Raw genomic sequence first — 21,045 nt, forward strand, 5'->3', positions numbered from 1 at the left:
CCAGTGACGGGGTGTCAGGACACCAGCCTTCCCCTCAATGTCAGCAAACCGAAAGAGCTGGTCACTGACCTCAGGGAAGGGGGCGGTGGACACGCTCCCGGCTACATCAGCGGTGCTGAGGGCGAGAGGGTCGAGAGCTTCAAATTCCTGGGAGTGAACATCACCAACAGCCTCTCCTGGTCCAACCACGTAGACGTCACGGCCAAGAAAGCCTCACCAGCGCCTCTGCTTCCTCAGGAGGCTGAAGAAATCTAGTTTTTCCCCTTTGACTCTCATCAATTTTTACTGATGCACCATAGGAAGCATCCTATCAGGGCTTAGGACAGCAGCTGCTCTGCCCAGGACCACAAGAGAGTTGTGGGCACAGCCCAACGCATCACGGACACCAGCCTCCCCTCCTTGGACTCAGTCCCTGAACACTACCTCGTTATTCCTCTTTTGCACTATTTATTTATTTTTGTAATTTATAGTAATCTTTATGTCTTGCACTGTACTGCTGCTGCAAAACAACACATTTCATGACATATATCAGTAATAATAAACCTGATTCTGAATTCATCTCACAAAAAACACTAGCATTCTGTTAGCTTAGCCAATTACTTACTGTACCTGAAAATGAGCCTTTTGCAAATCATGGACTAGGACACTCAGCTCCCTCTGCACTTCCCAGCTCTGCAATCTCTCACTATTATCTCTTAATCTTATCTCTATTTAGATGATAAGGTTCATTTTTATTTTTCCTACGTAGTCTTATTCCCAGGGAAGGGGTGCTAAAACACGAGGGCATAGGTTTAAGATCAGAGGGAAGAGATTTAAAAGGGACATCAGGGGCAGCTTCTTCACACAAAGGGTGGTGCGTATTTGGGATGAGCTGCCAGAAATAGTGGTTGAGGCGGGCACATTAGCAACATTCAAAAGCCATCTAGGTAATAACACGGATAAAAGAAGTTTAACAGGGCTATGGGTCAAACTAGCTCACTGGACAACACAGTTGGCATGGATGAGTTGGGCCAAAGGGCCTGTTTCTATGCTGTATGACTCAACCAAATGGATAATTTCACACTTTCCAACATACCATTTGACAGATCTTTGCCCACTTACTTAACCCATTCACATCTCTTTGGAGCCTCCTCATAGTCTCCTTACAACCTACTTTACTGCTTATTTCTGCATCATCAGTAAACTGACCAACCTGCCTTCCATCTTCATCCAAGTTATTTATGAATGTTGAAAACATTGAGGCCCCAGCACATCACTTGTTATACTTTGCTAACCAGATAAAAAAAATTATGCCTACTCTGTTAGCCAGACAATTTTCTACCCTTGCCAATATATAATCTCCTACACCACAATAATGAAAGGGCAGACTTTTCCACCAAGGACCCAGAAGACTACCAAATCCCAGTGATATCATTTCCTAGAAGGAGAAATAAAAGGAAAACTTGTTTTCTGACTAATTCGTTGATCTGAAATGATTATCTGAAAATAATATCTCAATGTCAGAAAATGTGAAGCTTAGGAGTTACAAATGGTGTTTGAGTTTTGCTACTAGTTACTCACATTTTTCTTCTTCTGAGCTGGCCCTCGGGGTCAAGGGGGACTTGCTTCCACTCTAACTCTGTGGGTTCTGAGGTGAGTGAGGTGGTAAATTTGAGACCAACAGACTCTACCGCAGATGGGGCAGGATGTGCCCGATGGGCTGGGCGGTGCCTGTTAGTTCATGAGGCGGTGTGCTCCATCCACCATTTACTCTGGGCTTCAGTGTACTCCCAACACAGAGTTGTAGTTCAGTGCCACCCTGAATGCTGCTTCTCCACTTAGAGCTGTCTTGGGCCAGAGATTTCCAACTATCAGGGGTTGATGAACTTTTTCATGGAGGCTTTGAGAGCATCCTTGCATTCCATTGTTCCTGGGAATCTCTTCCTGTGACAGAATTCTGTTCTGGGAGGTTGGCAGGGACATGCAAACAAGGTGGCCTGACCATTGGAAACATCTGAGTGTAACTGAACGTCAGCCTTGCAAGGACACTGAAGTTCTTTGTTTTTCAGTCCAGTGTACTTGGATGACTTTGCAGAGACAATATCTGTGGTAACTCTCCAGTGGTAACTCTCCAGTGGTAACTCTCCAAGTGCCTGGAGATGTCTACTGTAGAATGTCCAAGTCTCAGATGCACACAAAAATCAAAAATCTGCAGCTGCTGTAAATCTGAAATAAAGGCTGAAAATGTTGCAAACACCCAGTGGTTCAGGCAGCATCTGTGGAGAGAGAAACAGTTCACATCTGGGACCCTTCGTCAGACTTTCTGTCTGAACTGCTGAGTGTTTCTTGCATTTTCAGATTCTGTCTCTGAAGCATACTGGAGTTCGGGGATTACTGCTGCCCAGACACTGAGGCCGGTTTAAGATCTTTCAATCTTTCTCACTTCAGTGCTGCACCTCAACTTCAATGAGCTTCCTGCTGGAGTGAAACTAATCTTCCTGCTACTGCTGGCCTGCACTTGTTCCGTGTGCTGCCTCTGCACGAATCAATTTACACCCTGCTCCCATTCAACTGCCTCTAATTCCCACTTACAGGGCGGAACTGTACAGCAGTGGGATTCAAATAAAAGCTGATTGAAGCTGGCGCAGAATTCTTAGAGTGTTCAACAGGGTAGATGCAGGGAGTTTCCCCTGGCTGAGGAGTTGAGAACCAGTGGTCGCTGTCTCAGAATAAGGGGTCACTGTTTGGGACAAAGATTAGGAGAATCTCTTCCTGCTGAGGGAGGTGAACTAATGCAGTTCTCTGCCTCAGAGGGCTGTGGAGACTCAGTCACTGACCGTATTCAAAGCAGAGATGGATACTCTGGATATTAGAGGAAAGATAGGAGTGGAGTTTGAAGCACAATCAGCCATGATTTTGTTGAATGGCAGAACAAGCCAAAGACTCTACTGTTCTTAATAGTTTTTGCTACACTGAGGCCTGTTGGTTATTTTGTTGTAATTCACTTGGTATTAATGTTCTTTCCACTGTGAAGGAAAACTTGTCCCAGAGTCTTTCCTTTTAAGACAAATATGGCAGCTGTATCATTCAACCGATGCCTGCACAACTGGCATTGTGTACCAAGGGGGGGGGGGGGGGGGGGGTATGTAGAATTACTTCAGTTTGAGGGGAAAACAACCAAGACATTTCTAATAACAGTAATTATAAGGAGAGAATTTAAAATTAAGTATCATAAATATAAGATAATCACAAATAAATCCAGATATTTCAGGGGAAGGTGCTTCATCCTGACAGATGTTATAATGTATGCCTCACTAATACAAGTGAGGCAAATAGCCAAGAAGTGCGTTGTGGAATGAGAACAGGAATGGGCAGTTAAACAGAGAGGGTGGGAAGAGGAGGAAGGACTGCAGATGCTGGAATCTGGATGAAAAACACAATGATGCTGGAGGAAATGGATTGATTCCGTGTTGTTAATCTTTTGTAGTTGTCTGTAACAGTGCAACAATTACATAAGTAGCTTTGACAGATTAACAATGCAAAGAATTGAGAGATGTTTTGCCACAATATATTGAACTCCTTACACATTTTATTCAAAATGCAAGTTTTTTTTTTAAAACAGTTAATTTTATACAGTCACATAACATTATGACAAACATGTTTCTTTGGAAGGCTTTGAAGGACCAGTCATGTGTACACAATTCAAACAACCTTGCTTGCAACAAAACAGCCTTTTACAACACACATGAATTACTCGCACTGCATCATTTGGAATGTTTAGCTCTACAACAATGAACTGCACAGCAGTAATCATTTTGGCACTTACAATAAATGCTTAGTGCCATGTGAACCTCCTAAATATTGTGCCAGCACATACAATAACAAAAACTGTGGCAAAACATACAGTATTTTAAAAAAATCAGTCCATTGTGAAAAACATAAGAGTAATTCAAACTAACTTCAAGGTCACCCTCCAATTATAAAAAGGTTCTTTCCAGTTCTTACAATTTTGTGTGAACAAGATTTGACTGTAGTTACTTCAAAATCCAGTTCAATAAAGTAACTTTCCAAATATTGGCCAATTTCAGCAGCATAATGGTCACTTACAAAAATTAAAAAAGCTAAGAGGATAGCTGACATTAAAAATCAATCATACTTGCACAAATCTGTGGTGTTGGTAAAAATTCTCCAAATTCTTAACTTGAAATCACCAAAATCCTTCAGTTGTCTGCTCAAGGCCCTGATGGCATTAATTTTTCTTTATTAACACAATTCTACATCCCATTTAAAAAATATAGTGGTGTAACCAAAGTGAAACCCTGTAAGGCGTAATTATCACAGACACATGTACTTGTGTGCTACTCACTTTTGTTAAACTGAGAACAAACACACTTTCCAATGTGCACAAGCCAGCAAGCCTTTCACTTTAGGCAATCAGTTTACAACTGATTAGTTCCTGTCACTACAGATAACTCTAAAACAAAGTTACTAAATCCAAATCTTTCTGTGATTCTTGCAGAAAGTTCTTACGACCTTCTCAAATGCCTTATAATGCTTCAGCCCTTTTTAATTTCTTTTGTTTGCAGTGAGGAAGATCAGAGAACATGGAACAAATGACTACTTCTTTCAAGTAACAGGCACAAGAGCAACATGCAGAACAGTCATCTCCTGTGCCTTGTTGTTCTGTGATTCCCAGAGATGGGGTCTCTGACGGGTCTGGCTGTTGCCAATTGCCAACAGAATGGAAGCAGTGACTCTGCACCCATGATATTAATAATCTAATGGGTAAAACATCATTGCATTTGTTTCTGTGTTTTATTTTGTAATGATGAATGTGCTGCCATTTCAGAGGGCACCTTGTGGAACTCTTCAGATGTTGTCAACTTTACAAGTTCATTAAATACAGGTCGTGTGGGCATTGGACTCAATGTTGCTTCAGGAGAGGACAGATATTCCACAACCAGACAGCAGCTGGTGCACTGGGGCATGTGTGTTCACCTCATGGCTCTCCCTGTTCACCTCACCTGATGTTTACCTCCAGTTGAAGGTGACCCTTTTAAGTAACCTATTGCAGCTAACAAGCCAGGAAGGTCCCTGCCATAAACTATGCTTGACAAAGAAACAAGATGCAGGTAAAACAATGGCCATTTATTTGAAGCTGTCCCACCAGAAACCAGAAGCAGCTCATCACATCACACTAATTAGCATCACTCACTCAAACCTTGATGCTCAGGACTCCAACCATTCAGCTGAGAAACCTCTGGTGTCACCACGATGATACTAAAGTGTTCAGAGGAAACAAATGATAAAGATGATATTTACAGGTTGGTCACAGAGTTTGGATTTTAAACTACGTGAAACTGAAAAGGTTTGATATGATGCAAACCTGCTACTCAGCTAAAAGTAACCACAGGTGCAGATACTCCAAGCTTTGAGGGTGTAACAAAAGCAAGCTAAACCGAAGCTGTTCTGCACAATATTGATGTAAGCCACATTCTACTTATTGCTTATGATATGGCATTACAATTGCACACTGGTACAGTGACCAACAGAAGCCACGCCAGTTTACAGCAACCAGACTATCTCAGTGCAAGGCATCGGCCTTGGAAAGCTTTTACATCACACTCTTCTCTCCAGACCACACTTGGTAGTTGGCACAGCACGAGATTCCACCCTGAAGGCAAAGGAGGACGTGAAGACGAGAGGTGTCTTTTGGCTCTTTGGTGTGTATTCTCCAGATGCTTGTTTTTTAAAAAAGGAATCAATCTCCCAAACTGGAGGAGAGAATTAATCTACCTACTGTGGCCACTGTCTTCTTCAACCCAGGCAACTATTTTGCCTTCCCAACCAGGAACGATGTCATCATCATGGAAAAGCTGGGGGAAAAAAATTATAAAATTGTCAACATTTTTCATCCTGTGCTTTTGGTGTCCTGAATACACTACATAAAAGGACAGGTATTCTCTTTCTCGCTTATCAGTTTGGAGATATGCAAGGATAGTGGTCGAGTTGCGAGAGTGAATAGTTGATCCCGAGACAGGAATTCAAATTCCACCACAGCGACCCACATACAAGACCGAACGCTGCAAATGGCTCACTGCAGCTGTCACTCAAAGTGGTCAGCAAGGCACTGGTGTTGGGCAGTAACTACTGGGTGAGTCAGCAACTCTCATCTCCAGTGAATTCCTCAGGCTTAGGACAGAGTTGTACCTAAACTGCACGTGCTTTATTACACTACAACAACAAAATATTTCATTGACCAATTAAGTGGCACAACCAAATAAAAATAAAGAATATTTAACATTCATCCAGGTGAAGACACTAATGACTCGAGCTTACCTCCTCCTTCACAGTGCCGAATTCTGGATCCAGTGCCTTGAAGTGATATCTGTAATTCCCTTCCCGATCTATTGCTGCTTTAAAGTCTTTAAGAGTCACCTCTCCAAGGCTAGAAAAATTAGACTGACAAATTAAAGATGTACAACTTTAAGGTCCACTTATATCAGAAAATGTTCCCTGAGTGAATGTGGAAGGAAGTATGCACCAAATTCTCTAAACACCAATGTCACTCTCGAATCAATAACTTTTATGTCTAATACCAGGTGGCATATATTTAAAGTGAGAGGGGTAAGTTCAAAGGAGATGTGCAGGGCAAGTTTTGTTTTACACACAGAGTCTGGAATGCGCTGCCAAGGGTGGTAGTGGAGGCAAATATGATAGAGGCATTTAAGGGGCTCTTAGATAGGCACATGAATGTGCAGAGAATGGAGGGATATGAACACTGTGTAGGCAGAAGGGATTAGTTTAATTACTGGTTTAATTAGGTTGACACCACATCATGGGTTGAAGGGCCCGTTCCTGTGCTGTACTGTTCTATGCTCTTGTGAGGACATGGCAAAGATTAGAATCTCACATTTATATCATGCAGTTGGAATCAGTCTTAAAAACAAGACATTTACTCTCCCAGAATGAACCTCAAAATCTCCATGTACTAGAGCTCTATACTCTCACAGAACTAGGTCATATTCACTGGTTCAAAGTAACATTACCAGTGGCTGGAGGACAATGTTTAACCTGTTATTGCAGAAGAGAACAAATGCAGAAGGAAACCAGTTGGGATATGACTCGGACAAAAATCATGCAAATGTTTCATTACAGAGGTTTGCCCATCAAACTGAAGGGAAGTTCTTGTGGGCTCAATTTCCAAAAACGTTCTCCCCGTGTCTGTGTGGGTTTCCTCCGGGTGCTCTGGTTTCCTCCCACATTCCAAAAATATACGGATTAGGAAGTTGTGGGCATGCTATGTTGGCGCAGGAAGCGTGGTGACACTTGCAGGCTGTCCCCAGAACACTGTGCAAAAGATGCATTTCACTGTGTGTTTCGATGTACATGTGACTAATAAAGATATCGTGTCTTATCTTGTTCTTGTCAGTGGTACAATAAGCACACTTGCCTCTTTGGAATGTTTATCATGAACGGTACAAGGGTTCGATCTGTGAAGTACAGCACCTTTGTGAAGACAGGATTGCTCAGACCAGGATTGTTGTGAAAATGCAGAGGTGCTGAGAAAGAAAAATTTTATTCTTAAAAGCAAAATCAAATACACTGGCAAATACATTAATCGCTCAGTAGCAAGCACATTTATGGTGGGAAAAGCACGATGATGAAAAATTCCCTTAGCATCAAAACACAGGATATGACTGTTATGGAATTACAGGGACATGTTCACAAATTTTACAGATATTTTTCTAAAAGCAAAATCAGGTCAAACTATCAGGTATTAGCTTCATTTAGCCACGATTTATTTAACCACATATCTTGCATAAAAACAGAGCGAAATGTTTGCAGTTTAATTGTTCAGAACTTACTGGAATTTGGGGGCCAGGATTCTCTCTCCATGCCTGATCCTCTTCCTGAATTTTTCACAGGAGTCTACAGATACAACAACAACAACAACAATTTGTATTTATAGAGCACCTTTATATCCCTTTCAGGAAGTTATATAGTTTTACAAACAATAAGTCTTATAATCACTATTGAATTGTAGGAAACACAGCAGCCAAGTTGTGCAAAGCAAGCTCTCACAATCGCAGTTTGATGTGATGTTGACTAAGGGATAAATGTTGGCCGGAATACTGGGGATAACACCCTGCCCTCATGGAGAATAGTGCCCAGACTCTTGGACCCACTCAGGAGAGGAGACATCGTTGGTTTAACGCCTGAGCAGAAATATGGCACCTCTTACATTGCAGCACTGTATAGGAGTGCAGGTGCAGCAGCCTAGACTGTGGTGCTCAAGGCTAGGAGGGGAGAATGGGGCCAGCACTCTGAAACAGAGGGAAGACCACTAACCACTAACCACAGAGGGGTACTATGCAGAAATATAACATTTTGACTGAAGGTCCCATAATAAACTCAGTAATCAGTTATTTTCCACACACTTTATTTATTAAATCTGCAAGGGGATATTCAACTATAGAGGGCATCATTGCTGACTGAATTTCTGTCCTAGCTGTACCAAATATCCAACCATATTTATTTTCTAGGAGGAGTTATTTTATTCTCACCCTATCCTTGGGATCTTAAAGTCAACTTCAGTGACCCAACCGGTACCTGAAGTCTGTGCGGCCTAGCACTTCACCTGGATGTTTCTATTGACTTGCCCATCCAACCCCATCACACAACACTGGATGATGCAGCCCTCTACTCATTCTCATCTTAGAACACAGAAAAACTACAGCACAATTCAGGCCCTTCAGCCCACAAAGCTGTGCCGAACATGTCTTTGAACATGAACATGATTTGTTCAACACGATAACAGTCCGAAGACTGAAATGTCAACTCTGCAGAAGAGAATATTCTGAAGGGGAAGAAACTACAAAATTGCATCCACAGGGAGACTAAAACCAGACATTATGCCTAGAATAAACCCATTAGGACCATAGTTCATGCAGTGGATATCGTGCCTTTTGGGAAAGGGGACCTTCTGTCTCACTTCACCCTAACATATTTCCTGTAAATCACAGCACCATCAACATGTGGCTCCTTTTACACATACCAACATGTTAGGATCATTTGATCTGATTTGTGACTCTACTGACTAAGGGATAAATGTTGGCTGGAATACTGGGGATAACACCCTGCCCTCATGGAGAATAGTGCCCAGACTCTTGGACCCACTCAGCAGAGGAGACATCGTTGGTTTAACGCCTGAGCAGAAATATGGCACCTCTTACATTGCATAATTAATGTATCACACAGAAAGAAGTGAATCGTGTACGGTCCAAAGACTACCCGCCAGGACAATTTTTATTCTATAAATCTCACCACCCCCTACACCCAATCATTTCAATATATTAAAAGTCTGCCTGGTAGCAGCGCTACATAAAGATCGCAGCCGGATGCCTCAATCTGTGTCCAGTGCTGCTGCTGCCACCGTGGGGAGCAACCGCTCCAGATCTGGGGGGAGAATGTCCACCTGGAGATCTGGGCACCATTCTCCCCCTGCCCTTCCACACCACGTTTTGAGCAATCCCCTCTTTTCTCCCATTAACCCTCATCTACAGACAGGCAGTACCATAATCCCAAGAACAATTAAACAGTTTAACCAGACCCAGTGCTGGGGTGGAGCTTGACTGCGCATCAGGTTCGATTGAACAGTTCCACAGTGCAGGATGGGGTCACCACCGCTCAGCTGTCCTGATCCCCACTAGCTGCTCCATGTCCCTTTGTCTCTCTCATCCCTGCAGCAGTCTGTGTGACTGCCACAGAGAGATCACTTCAACAGTGCTGATCTGGTTCTGTGAGCTCCAACCACAGCTGTCATCAGTGAACACAGGAATCGGGTCTTAATGTTAGTCGTAGTGCTGCTCAAAGGCAATTAAACTTTGATACCCACTTCAAAGTGAAATAGTAGCCAAGTTCACAATTTTTTAAAGTAATTACTGATTTGATGTTATGGCAAAATGTAATGTTCATTTAGTGCACACAAAATGGGTGAAGTCCAATTTTTAGGCATGGAATTGTTTTAGTAATTAACATGTAATGACAACTATAGAGCTAAATTTGGATAGCACCGTCTGTATCCCTGATAAGAACTGGCATACTTCATTTGTCATGGCCATCTTCTGGTTATGTATTTTAACCTAAATTATATTTTCACATCACAGTATTAAGCAGATGACACAAAGATTGGTGGTGTTGTGGATATTGTGGAGGGCTGTCGAAGCTTGCAGAGGGATATTGATAGGATGCAGAGCTGGGCTGACAAGTGGCAGATGGAGTTCAATCCAGAGAAGTGTGAGGTAGTACACTTTGGAAGGACAAACTCCAAGGCAGAGTACAAGGTAAATGGCAGGATTCTGGGCAGTGCAGAAGGATCTGGGGATTACGGGAAGGATGTGGAGGCGTTGGAAAGGGTGCAGAGGAGATTTACCAGGATGCTGCCTGGATTAGAGAGTATGGATTATGAGGAGAGACTAAAGGATCTAGGCTGTTCTCATTGGGAGAAGGAGGATGAGGGGAGACATGATAGAGGTATACAAGATATTGAGAGGAATAAATAGAGTGGACAGCCAGTGCCTCTGCCAGGGTGCCAATGCTCAAAACAAGAGGACATGGCTTTAAGGTAATGGGTGGGAAGTTCAAGGGAGATGTCAAAGGGAGGTTTTTCACCCAGACAGAGGTTGGTGCATGGAATGCACTGCCTGGGGTGGTGGTGGAGGCTGATACATTGGACAAGTTCAAGAGATTGTTAGGTAAGCATATGGAGGAATTTAAGTTAGAGGGATATGTGGGAGGAAGGGGTTAGATAGTCTTAGGTGTGGTTTGAAGGGCGGCACAACATGGTGGGCCGAAGGGCCTGTATTGTGCTGTATTTTTCTACGGTTCTAAGTACAGAAAAAAAAGATGTGGCATTTATTTCTGTGAGGAGGATCCTTTGATAACTTTATGGTAAGGCCATAGTAAGATCTTCTGAGGGATGATTATTTTATTCATCGATATTTAAATACAGCTGCATTACCTACTTCAGCTAATGACATAACATGATACAGTCTGAACCTAGGGATGTTTAAATCAAGTCGTTGCCTTAGTGTGTTCAGCCTAGTTCTTAAACAAAAGCTTCAGCTCATTTGTTGTGTGAAGAATTTGAGATAAATGTATGATTGTACCCGTTAGTTTTATGCACAGCTTAATTTCAGGCACTGAAGCTTGCTCCTATCGATAGAGGCTGAAAAAAGTCCAGAGGAAATTAACCACTGGCAGGATTAACTTGGAGACTGGTCTTACACCGACTGGGAACAGGTCCTTACTTTGTTGCCGCCTCTACCCTGTGCTTGGGCCACGTGCATTCGGTCCAATAAACTTGAGATTCCCTGTTCCAGTGTGTCGATTGTGTGGTGCTGAGGATCGTGACCAGCGAAGCTATTACGTAAACTTCGCAGTGAATCTCGTACCACCTGAAGGTCCTCTGTCTGAATTTACACAAAGAAAAGTGCACAGAATATCATTCTCACTGAACAAAATAAAGGATCCGATTTTCAGTCTCAACTGCTAACAAAATACATCCTTTCACTGGATACCAGCACCATACAATGCGAGATACAAGATACAGTTAACTTGGTTAGCAGTCAGAAATTTGAAACAGCAATCCATAAAATCGGGTTATTCAAGCTGAATTCAGCTGTAAAGGCAATAAGATAATAGGCTAAGTAATAATTAGGATTTACTGAGGTGGAGAAGGGAGTACTTTGTGAAGGATAGGCAACATCTTTCAGCTGAATTTGCTACTAAAAGAAAAATATCTGCTGCAAATGATAAAATAGTAACTTGCAGGGAATGAAGACACCACAATATGGACACAATTATTGATCAATACAATCGGAAAGTCTCAACTCTGGTCATTAACGACATGGTTGTGGACTTCTGAGCAATCCCACAGTAACACCTTACTATTGTATCCTCAATCACAGCAAACCTGTGGAACATCAAAGTGTCCTCAGGTCATCAGCTCCTTTCTGCAAATGTTTCCTTTAAAGATTTAACCAGGAAAGATTCCACCAGTGTAGATTAGACACTTATTATCTTCTACTTAATTTTACTCCCAGTTAAATACCAAATGCTATAAAACATCCTATTTAGTCATAGAGATGTACAGCATGTAAGCAGGCCATTTGGCCCACAACGCCCATGCTGACCATTGGGCACCCATCCGTATTAATCCCACCTTCAGGACCTGGCCCGTACCCTTCTGTGTCTGGGTGATTCACGGGCTCATTCAGACACTTTGTAAACGCTGTCAGAACTCTACTTCCCCCATTCTCTCCAGCAGTGTGTTCCGGGTACTCATCACTCTATGGGTGAAGGTCCCCCTCAGATCGCTTCTAAATCTCTCACCCCTTACCCTCAATCCATGTTCTCTAGTTTTATTCACCTCTGATAAGGATAAAGTTTCCTGCAGTCTATCCCACCTATACCTCTCATAATTTTATATACCTCAATCATGTCCCCTCTTGACCTCCCACTCCAGGGAGAACAGACCCAGCCTCTCCTCATAAGTGAACAGCTCCATCCCAGCAACATCCTGGTGAATCTCCTCTGCACGCTCTCCTACACTATCACACCTTTCCTATGGTATGGTGAACACTGCACACAGTACTCCAGCTGACATCTGACCAATTTAGAACATAGAACAGTTCAGCACTGGAAAAGGCCCTTTGGTCCATGATGCTGCTAATTTAACCTGCAACGTCTGTCTGCACACGGTCCATATCCTCCAGTCCCTGCCTGTTCACGTATCTGTCTAAATGCATCTTGAACATTGCTATTGGATCTGCTCAAGAGAAAACAATTCAAGTTTGTCCAACCCCTCCTTATAGCTCATGCCCTCTAATCCAGGCAGCGTCCTGGTGAACCTCTCTGCATCTCCTCCAAAGCCTCCACATCCTTCCTGTAATGTGGCAACCAGAACTGCACACAATACTCCAAATGTGGCCTAACCAATGTTTTATACAGCTGCAACATGACTTCCCGGATTTTGTACTCAACACACCAACCAATGAAGGCAAGCATGCCGTACGCCTTCTTTACCACCCTATCTGCTCGTATTGCTACTTTCAGGGAGCTATGGACTTGCACCCCAAGTTCCCTCTGCACATCAATGTTCCTCAGGGTCCTGTCATTTACTGTACACTTTCCCCTTACATTGACCTCCCAAAGAGCAACACCTCAAACTTGCCTGGAATTAAACTCCATCTACCATTTCTCTGCCCACATTTCCAACTGCTCATATCCTGCTGTATCCTTTGACGACCTTCCTCACTATCAACAACTCCACCAATTTTTGTGTTGGCTGCTAAGTTACTAATTCAGTTCATCTCTCTTCCTCAAAGTGACGTGAATTTATATACCACCCTAAGATCTGATCAACAATCAATGATAACATCATGCATCTGTACAGATACTGTACAGCTGCTTTATTGATGACCTTTCATACAAGATCAGAAAGGGGAATGTTTACTGATGACTGCACAATGTTTAATTCCACTTGCAATGAAACAGCCCATACCTGCACACAGCAAGATCTAGACACCATTCAGGCATGAGTCGATGAGTGGCAGATAACATTTGTGCCACAAATGTGCCGGGCATTGGCCTTCTTCCTTGCGATTAAATGTAATCGCCTACTCTCGACTTTGAACGGTGTACCTATCGATGAGTTCCCCACCATGAACATCATGGGAATGACCAGTAACCAGAAGCTCAACTGGACCAGCCATATAAATACCATGGCTACAAGAGCAGGTCAGAGGCTGGGCATCCTGTGGTAAGTTATTCACCTGCTGACACCCCAAAGCATTTCCACCATTTATGAGGCATGTTCACTTGCCTGATGAGCGCAGTCCCGACAACTCTCAGGAAGTTCAACACCATCTTGAACAGAGCAGCCTGCTCAATTGGTCTAAACATTCACTCTTTCCACCTCTGGTGCACAGAGGCTGCAGAGTACAATGTACAGAATGAACTGCAGTTGCTCATTTAGGCTACTCCAACAGCATGCCCCAAACTTCCAATCTCTACCACAAGGTGCACTGGAATTACACTAACTGCAGGTTCCCCTCAAAATCACAGACTATCCTGATCAGCAGTCCTTCATCATCACTGGGTCTAAATCCTGGAACTCCCTGCCCAACAATGCCTTGGGAGTACCTCTCCCAGGACTGCAGTGGTTCCAGAAGGCAGCTCAGCACCATCTTCTCAAGTGCCACTAAGAATGGGCAATAAATGTTGGTCTTACTAGTGACACCCAGATCTCAAAGAACAAATAAAAAAAGATGCCTTGCAGGAGTATTATCAAATAGAGAAAAAGAAATTTAACACCTAACAGCAGGAAGATATATCAGGGCAGTTGACCAACAAGGCAGGTTTTAACCATCATTTTAATGGACAAGAGGAGATAGAGATGAGATTTTAGGTAGAGAATTACAGAGCATAGAGCAGAGGAGACTGAAAGATGCTCATTAACACTGAAGTAAGTAAAATTATTGAGTGCACAAGGGGCTAACATTGGAGAACTGCGGTGTTTGGGGAGGGGAGGGGAAAGGAGGGGAGGGGAAACGTGACTTCACACCATAACAGGCCTTGAAACAAAGAGTAGTATTTTGAAATTAAGAGACTGTCACAGCAAGAGCCAGAATACTTAATCGAGCTCAACCATAATGGATGAACCTGACACTAAGCGAAGTAAGGTATGGGCAGCACAGTTTGGGTGAATACCAGTTTTTGTAGGTTAAATCTGGCCAGAACATCAATGGAATAGTCAAGTTCAGAAGTGAATACAGTATGGAATTGGTTTCAGCAAGAGTTGAGCTGAGGCAGGGATACCATTGGTCAATATTTTGTATGCATACGCTGTCATTTCCTGGAAATCATCACAATACATTTCCACAGATATTGTCCAATACCCTGCATTGTTGATTTATAAAAGCCAGGATTACTGTGCTACATTTCGGGACGTTCCCATTAATTTAGAGTGGATCCTAAGTCTTCCTATTTTTCATTGAAAACACAGCAGCAGCCCTCGACTTAAGTTGAGCATGCTGGCCTTGGTATCTATTCTGAGAGAAAGGCTCAACAGTAATATTTTCCTTAAACTGATAAATCCACCTGAAACACTGCGTATATGCGAATTCTCATTATGTTTTAAAGGTTGTAGCAAAGTTGACAATGAACTACTTCTAACCACAGTCTTAAGTAAAAATGTCAATCATTTACCTACCATCAAGGTTCTAGAAATAGTGATGTAAACCAACTATTTTGATGATAATGATAATTTATCTAATATCTGGAAATAAAGGTTGCCTTTGTAAATTCTAAAAGCATCCTCATCTCTGGTCTTGTGTGTTCATAATCCACTTCCGTTTTGGTAATTATTCAGGCACTACAGGAAATCACTGCCTTGCAATCACTTCCATTTTTTTAATTATTGAATCTTGAATGCATAAAAATTGCATGGAATTCTATATCTGCCTGCAGTAAGGCAGTAACACTGTACCTCTTCATCCCCACTGTTCATCAGCTGCTGAAGAAGTATCTCCTTTTGTTCCAACTCTCTCTGCAAGTCATTCTGTAAAGGATAGAACATCACATGGAGAACAGCAATGTAGATAGGTAGGCACACGTATGTTTACCTGCCCATCCTAATAATGCTGAATCCCTCAACAACCCAGGCAATTATTGATCAAGAAAAGTGGGCATTAGCAGAGTACTAGTATTGCTGAGGGACAGCACACCACAAGCAGAAAATACAATGCAGCTGATTTAATCGCTTTCCCACACCAAAAGTTCAAAGTACTCCGGCCTTTTACTTTAATTTATACAACAAAGGGAATGTTAACTTGTTTTCAACTGAAATATCTAAAATTGTAAAATATTGTTGAAGTTAATCAAATGAGTAAACTAATGGAGATACAAGAGTCTACAGATGCTGGAATCTGGAGCAAAAATACAAACTGAGTGTCCTGATGCAGGGTCAGGATGGGAAATGTCGACCATCCCTTCCCCCCACAGATGCTGCCTGACCCACTGAGTTCCTCCAGCAGTAAGTTTTTTGCTGAGTAAATTAATGGATTGTAAATATCACTTTAGTTGCTTCAATATTATTTAAAGTTTTAAGAGTACACAAACAATTTAAGTGGCTATTTCACACTTTCTTTTTTTGAAATTTAATATAATAACATGCAGCCCAAGGTCACAAATATGAGGCAGTCAACTGGACAAAGCTCCTGTCTAGTACCTTTATGTGAGTGGCTTCTGTTAGCTTTCGCAGAGTGTCATCCAGTTTAACCTTCTGCTGCTGAAATAGTCGATCCTTCTGACCCAACTCCCTCTGCAGAAAAATACATCACAACAACAGAAAAATTTGCACTTCGGAACAATTTATTTGTTTATGAAATATTGTAACAAGGAAAACACAGGTAGTCATTTTGGGAAATTTACAGAGCTGTGTGTTGAATTATTAATTTCTCTGCCTATGTACCAACGGTTGAGGAGTTCTGGTCAGGGTTCTTCTGTGAATAGTGTTGTGTATCCATGGTCTCTACTTCAAGCACTGAAACAGGGCAGCTTTTGGTGAACATCTTATTCAAAAGGCAAGACCTCAATGAGAGATTCACTCAGCATTGACCTCGAGTTCCCAGCAAAGATTTGCTAAATCTGCTTCCCAGTGGGAAATATAATGTTATTACATCAAGTAAGTACGGTGCTTTAAATAACAGTTATAATATATTTTACACAACTGGCAAAGAGACATACATTTTAGACAAGTTATAGCATGAAATGATTTATTTAGATGCCATGATTTGCAATTGATGGTTATTTTGTGAACTAGATTGTATATGCAAAGAATTTATCAATAAATCGAACCCAACATGCGATTCTCAGACCCATAAATGCTATTCATTACACTGTGGATTTTAGGGTCCCTTACTTTAAATTCCCCAATGATCCTGTTCCTTTCTTCAGTCTTCCTTTGAAGGTCAAGCTGTGAATACAAAGTGAAAGTAGTAAAAATGAATTTTCAGCAGTTAAATTCAGAAAGGTGAGCAAGAGAAGGGCATTTGACTAATAACGCAATTCCTAGAATGCTTTCTGAAAAGCATGTTTTGGAACAGCATCATTACACTGTGTTATCTCAAAGAAAAGCTGAGTTCCTGATGTAGACATCTGTTGTTCCCATGATACATAACATTCAACTCACATCTTTTCTCCTCATTACTCCTCTTTCTATACCTTTTAAATATTGTTCACATAGAATTTCTCACAGTCTTCTTCACTTCACAGTCATTAATTGATCTGCTGAATGCTTTAATCTTCACTGTTTTCCGTTTTAATTTCATCTGGCCACAACCTATCCCACACAAGGTTCCACTGACCCAACACATCTACTCTTAATGGCATTGACAGTTTCCTCCTAGCTCTGCGACATTCTTCAGTCCACATCAGCTCTCAGTCCAGCCTATCCCTCCACCCTGCTTCACCACTGGTGGCAATCTTCAGCTGTCAGAGTTGTACAACACAGAAACAGGCCCTTTGTCCCATCACGTGCATGCTGACCTTTTTGCCCATCTACACTAATCCCATTTGCCTGCATTAGGTCCGTCTCCTTCTATGCCTTGCCTATTTAAGTGTCTAAATGATTCTTAAATGTAGTAACTGTATCTGATACCATCACCTCCCCTTGCAGCACTTCCCAAATATCAACTATTCCCTGTGTGGAAAGACTTACATCTCAGATACTCTGTAAAACTCCCTAATTCTCATCTTAAACCTGTCCTCTATTGTTTTTGGTACCCCTACCATGGGAAAAAGGTCTTGACTATCTATTCCCTCATAATTTTATGTACTTCTAACAGCCTCCTTTGCTCCAGGGAAAAACAAGCCCAGTCTCTCCAATCTCTCCCTGTAACTAAAGTCCTCCAATCCAGCCACCATGCTGGTGAATCTCCTAAGCACTCTCTCCAGCACAACCACATCTTTCCTATAGTGTGGCGACCAGAACTGCACACAGTTCTCCAACTGCAGTGTAACCAGTGTTTTTTGAGGTTGCATAAAACATCCAAATTCTTATATTCTATGTCCTGATCTATGAAGGCAATGCCATATGCCTTCTTCCCCACTGTTGGATTAGGGTCCAGATTGATATTTTTATTGTGTTTTTCCTTGTAGCTTTAGTTTTCTTTACACTTGCTGATATATTTGCATAATCACCTGTTTGTCTGTAAACTTTCAGTAACTTGTAGTACATTTGGCTCTATACTTCTGTAGTTTCTTTGCCTGCAAAGCTGAAGTGTGACTCAGTCAGTACCTGTTCACAGGTTTCTTATCTAAACCAGTTTAGACCCATTTGCAGAATAAAAGGACAGCATGTGGTCAAGTTTCTTTGTTACTTCTTTATTTGCCTTGTTCGTTGATACAGGCTGACCCTGTCTGATCTGCACTATGATGAACATCTAGTAAAATGGCTGTAACCATAAGATTTGAGCCTCATTCTTGACTATTGAAGAACCTTATGGACAACATCTCCAGATCTAACACACCCTATCCACCTGTGTTGCCACTTTCAGGGAACTATGGATTTGGACCCCTCAACATTCATTAGAGCCCTACCATTTACTGTACATGTCCCACCCCTATTTGACTTCCTGACACTTGTCAGGATTAGATTCCATTTGCCAACACTCCACCCAACTTTCCATCTGATCTGTATCCTGGTCAGCCTTAGACAACCTTCCTCGCTATCCACAACACCACCAATTTGCAGGTCATCCACAGACTTACTAATCATACCTCCTACATTCGCGTGCAAGTCAGTAATATACATGACAACCAGCAGAAGTTCCAGTGCCGATCCCTGTGGTGCACCACTAGTCACTAATTTACAAACAAAAAAAAAACATTTTCCCATCACTATCCTCTGCCTCCTATCACCAAGCCAATTTTGGATCCAATTTGCCAGTTCACCTTGGATCTCATGTACCTAACCCTCCAGACCAGCCTACCATGAAGGAACTTGTCCAACACTTGACTAAAGTCCACATAGGGAATATCTACTGTCCTGCCTTCATTAATCTCCTTTATTACCTCCTCAATCAGGTTAGTAAGACAAGATTTCCCCCCTCGCACAGTAGTAAATATTAAAGTTTGTGCATTACACTTGAGACATGTTCAGAGCACAAAATCCATCCTACTTTTCTGATTGGCCTCACTAATCTAGTTTTGGTGATTGGTTTAAAGAAAGGTAATCAAAAACCACTTCACCAATTTTCATTCATTCCACTGCCTCTGACTCACTTCAGTCTAAACTACTGATGTCTCATCAGTTTGTTTATAGAACTGAGCAGGATTGTTGTGACAATTTCCTGCTAATTCTGAGCACATCATCAGCTCTCCTTTATTTCAGATCTTTGGTAGAAGTGGGTACTTCTTATTGCATGAAACACATTGGGGATTTCCACTAAAACCAAGTAAATGCTGCTGTACAATGGGGAAAACCCTATCAACTTAAATACTTGCACCGTTGTCTTAACCACGAGTGCTTAAAAGCCCTTCAGTACTGAGAAAGCTGTTGCTCACATTTTCACTCAGCAGCTCGTCCTTTGCCATACTCGCTCGCAGCAACTCCTGCTTCAGCTGAAGGATGGAGCTTTCCTGCTGTGCCATCCGATGCTGCAACGCATCCTGAGGAAAACATGTGCAGTGAGATGGAAAGTGGTGCCTAACACGTGTAGAGAATCCCTCAACCAGCTACATAATGTAGTGTCACACACTTGCATTGAGTCATCCCAAATTTACATATAATGTAAGGAACATTGCAATGTCCTGAGTTAAAGTAAAATATATTAAAAACGTAATTTGTACAGGAACTGCCATGCTCCTGTAAGGGCAGTTTAAAGTTCTTTACAATCTTGCAATAATTTCGAGGTGTACTAACTGATGAATGGTGGGAAATATAGTTCCTAACTTGCATGCAGCAAGCTGCAACAATTAGTGACGTGATAACAACCAGATAATCTAATTCTGGCACTCTCGGTTGGTTGAGTAGTAATTATTGGTCAGACCATGGTGGATAACAGCTGGTATTGCACCATTTCTGCTCTGCTGCAAAATAGATTTCAAAATAAGCTCCAATAAGTAAATAAATAAATCCACATATGATCATTAGTTTAACTGATGTTCCAGTCCTGCCTTGGTCGAGCTGTGATAAACAGCATTTTCAGAAGGTTCATTTGTGTTGCAGAATCCATTACAGTGAAGCCGTTGCAAATGCAGTTGTTACCCAGGCTCCTGACCTGCTCCTACTCTCACCTTCACTCCCTGTAGATTCCTGGTTTGCTGTTTGTATTTTGAAAGTTCTTTCTGTCAATAAAAACAAAACATTAAAAAAGGATTATTCTTACCCTACCAAAAACATTTCTCCCCCACAAATATGAAGCAAAAGAATTACAGAAAACACCATAGTAGTGGAGATGGTGTGAAATTCAACTCACTTCAACAATATACACAGAGGGTGCAACATAAACAATACAACAGGAGCATTCACACCACCTGAATGGCTCAGGCCAAAAGAAGACTGTAATTGTTTTCCCCCTTCTGCCTGTGGATGGCAGTGTACGAGCTAGCAATGGCTAGTCTTGCATTTTTTTGGAAGGTAACACACACAAGACCAGTCCCAATGAAAAACATCAGTCCTGATGAAGGGTCTCGGCCCAAAACATCGACTATTCGTTTCCCTCCATAGATGCTGCCTGACCCGCTGAGTTCCTCCCGCAGTTTGTGTGCTGCTCCAGATTGCCAGCATCTGCTGTCTCTCTCGTGTCTCTGTCTTCGTTGGAAGGTGGCTGGGTTAAATGCAGTTCTAAAATGCCCAGAATTAGTGAACTTGTAGGAAACACAATAGTCACCAGTGATCACATGTATTTTTGGTGGCACCTAACCCCAGGAGGCAGGCAATTAAACCTCTGCCAGGGAAGACTGCAACAAGGCAATTCCAGAAAAGAACAGACTACA

The 21,045-nt window shown here is 42.1% G+C and overlaps 1 protein-coding gene across 6 annotated transcripts in view; it reads right to left on the reverse strand.

The window, feature by feature from the left end:
• Window positions 1-3,548: 3,548 nt before the first annotated feature.
• LOC127583741 (dixin-like) overlaps window positions 3,549-21,045 on the reverse strand; it is a 115,005-nt gene continuing 97,508 nt past the window's right edge. For 5 of the 6 annotated variants that reach the window (XM_052040034.1, XM_052040036.1, XM_052040037.1 and 2 more), the window contains 10 exons: window positions 20,344-20,394; window positions 19,612-19,716; window positions 16,967-17,020; window positions 16,274-16,366; window positions 15,533-15,604; window positions 11,292-11,453; window positions 7,848-7,911; window positions 7,433-7,541; window positions 6,319-6,427; window positions 3,562-5,855 (listed from right to left, as the gene is read on the reverse strand). In XM_052040034.1, the coding sequence (XP_051895994.1) occupies window positions 5,772-5,855; window positions 6,319-6,427; window positions 7,433-7,541; window positions 7,848-7,911; window positions 11,292-11,453; window positions 15,533-15,604; window positions 16,274-16,366; window positions 16,967-17,020; window positions 19,612-19,716; window positions 20,344-20,394 (903 nt within the window). In that variant the 3' untranslated portion in view covers window positions 3,562-5,771. Of the gene's footprint in view, window positions 5,856-6,318; window positions 6,428-7,432; window positions 7,542-7,847; window positions 7,912-11,291; window positions 11,454-15,532; window positions 15,605-16,273; window positions 16,367-16,966; window positions 17,021-19,611; window positions 19,717-20,343; window positions 20,395-21,045 lie in introns of all 6 variants that reach the window. The other variant, XM_052040035.1, reaches the window with a different exon arrangement.

The sequence above is a fragment of the Pristis pectinata genome, chromosome 27 (assembly GCF_009764475.1).
Source record: "Pristis pectinata isolate sPriPec2 chromosome 27, sPriPec2.1.pri, whole genome shotgun sequence".
In the NCBI taxonomy this organism is placed as follows: domain Eukaryota; kingdom Metazoa; phylum Chordata; class Chondrichthyes; order Rhinopristiformes; family Pristidae; genus Pristis; species Pristis pectinata.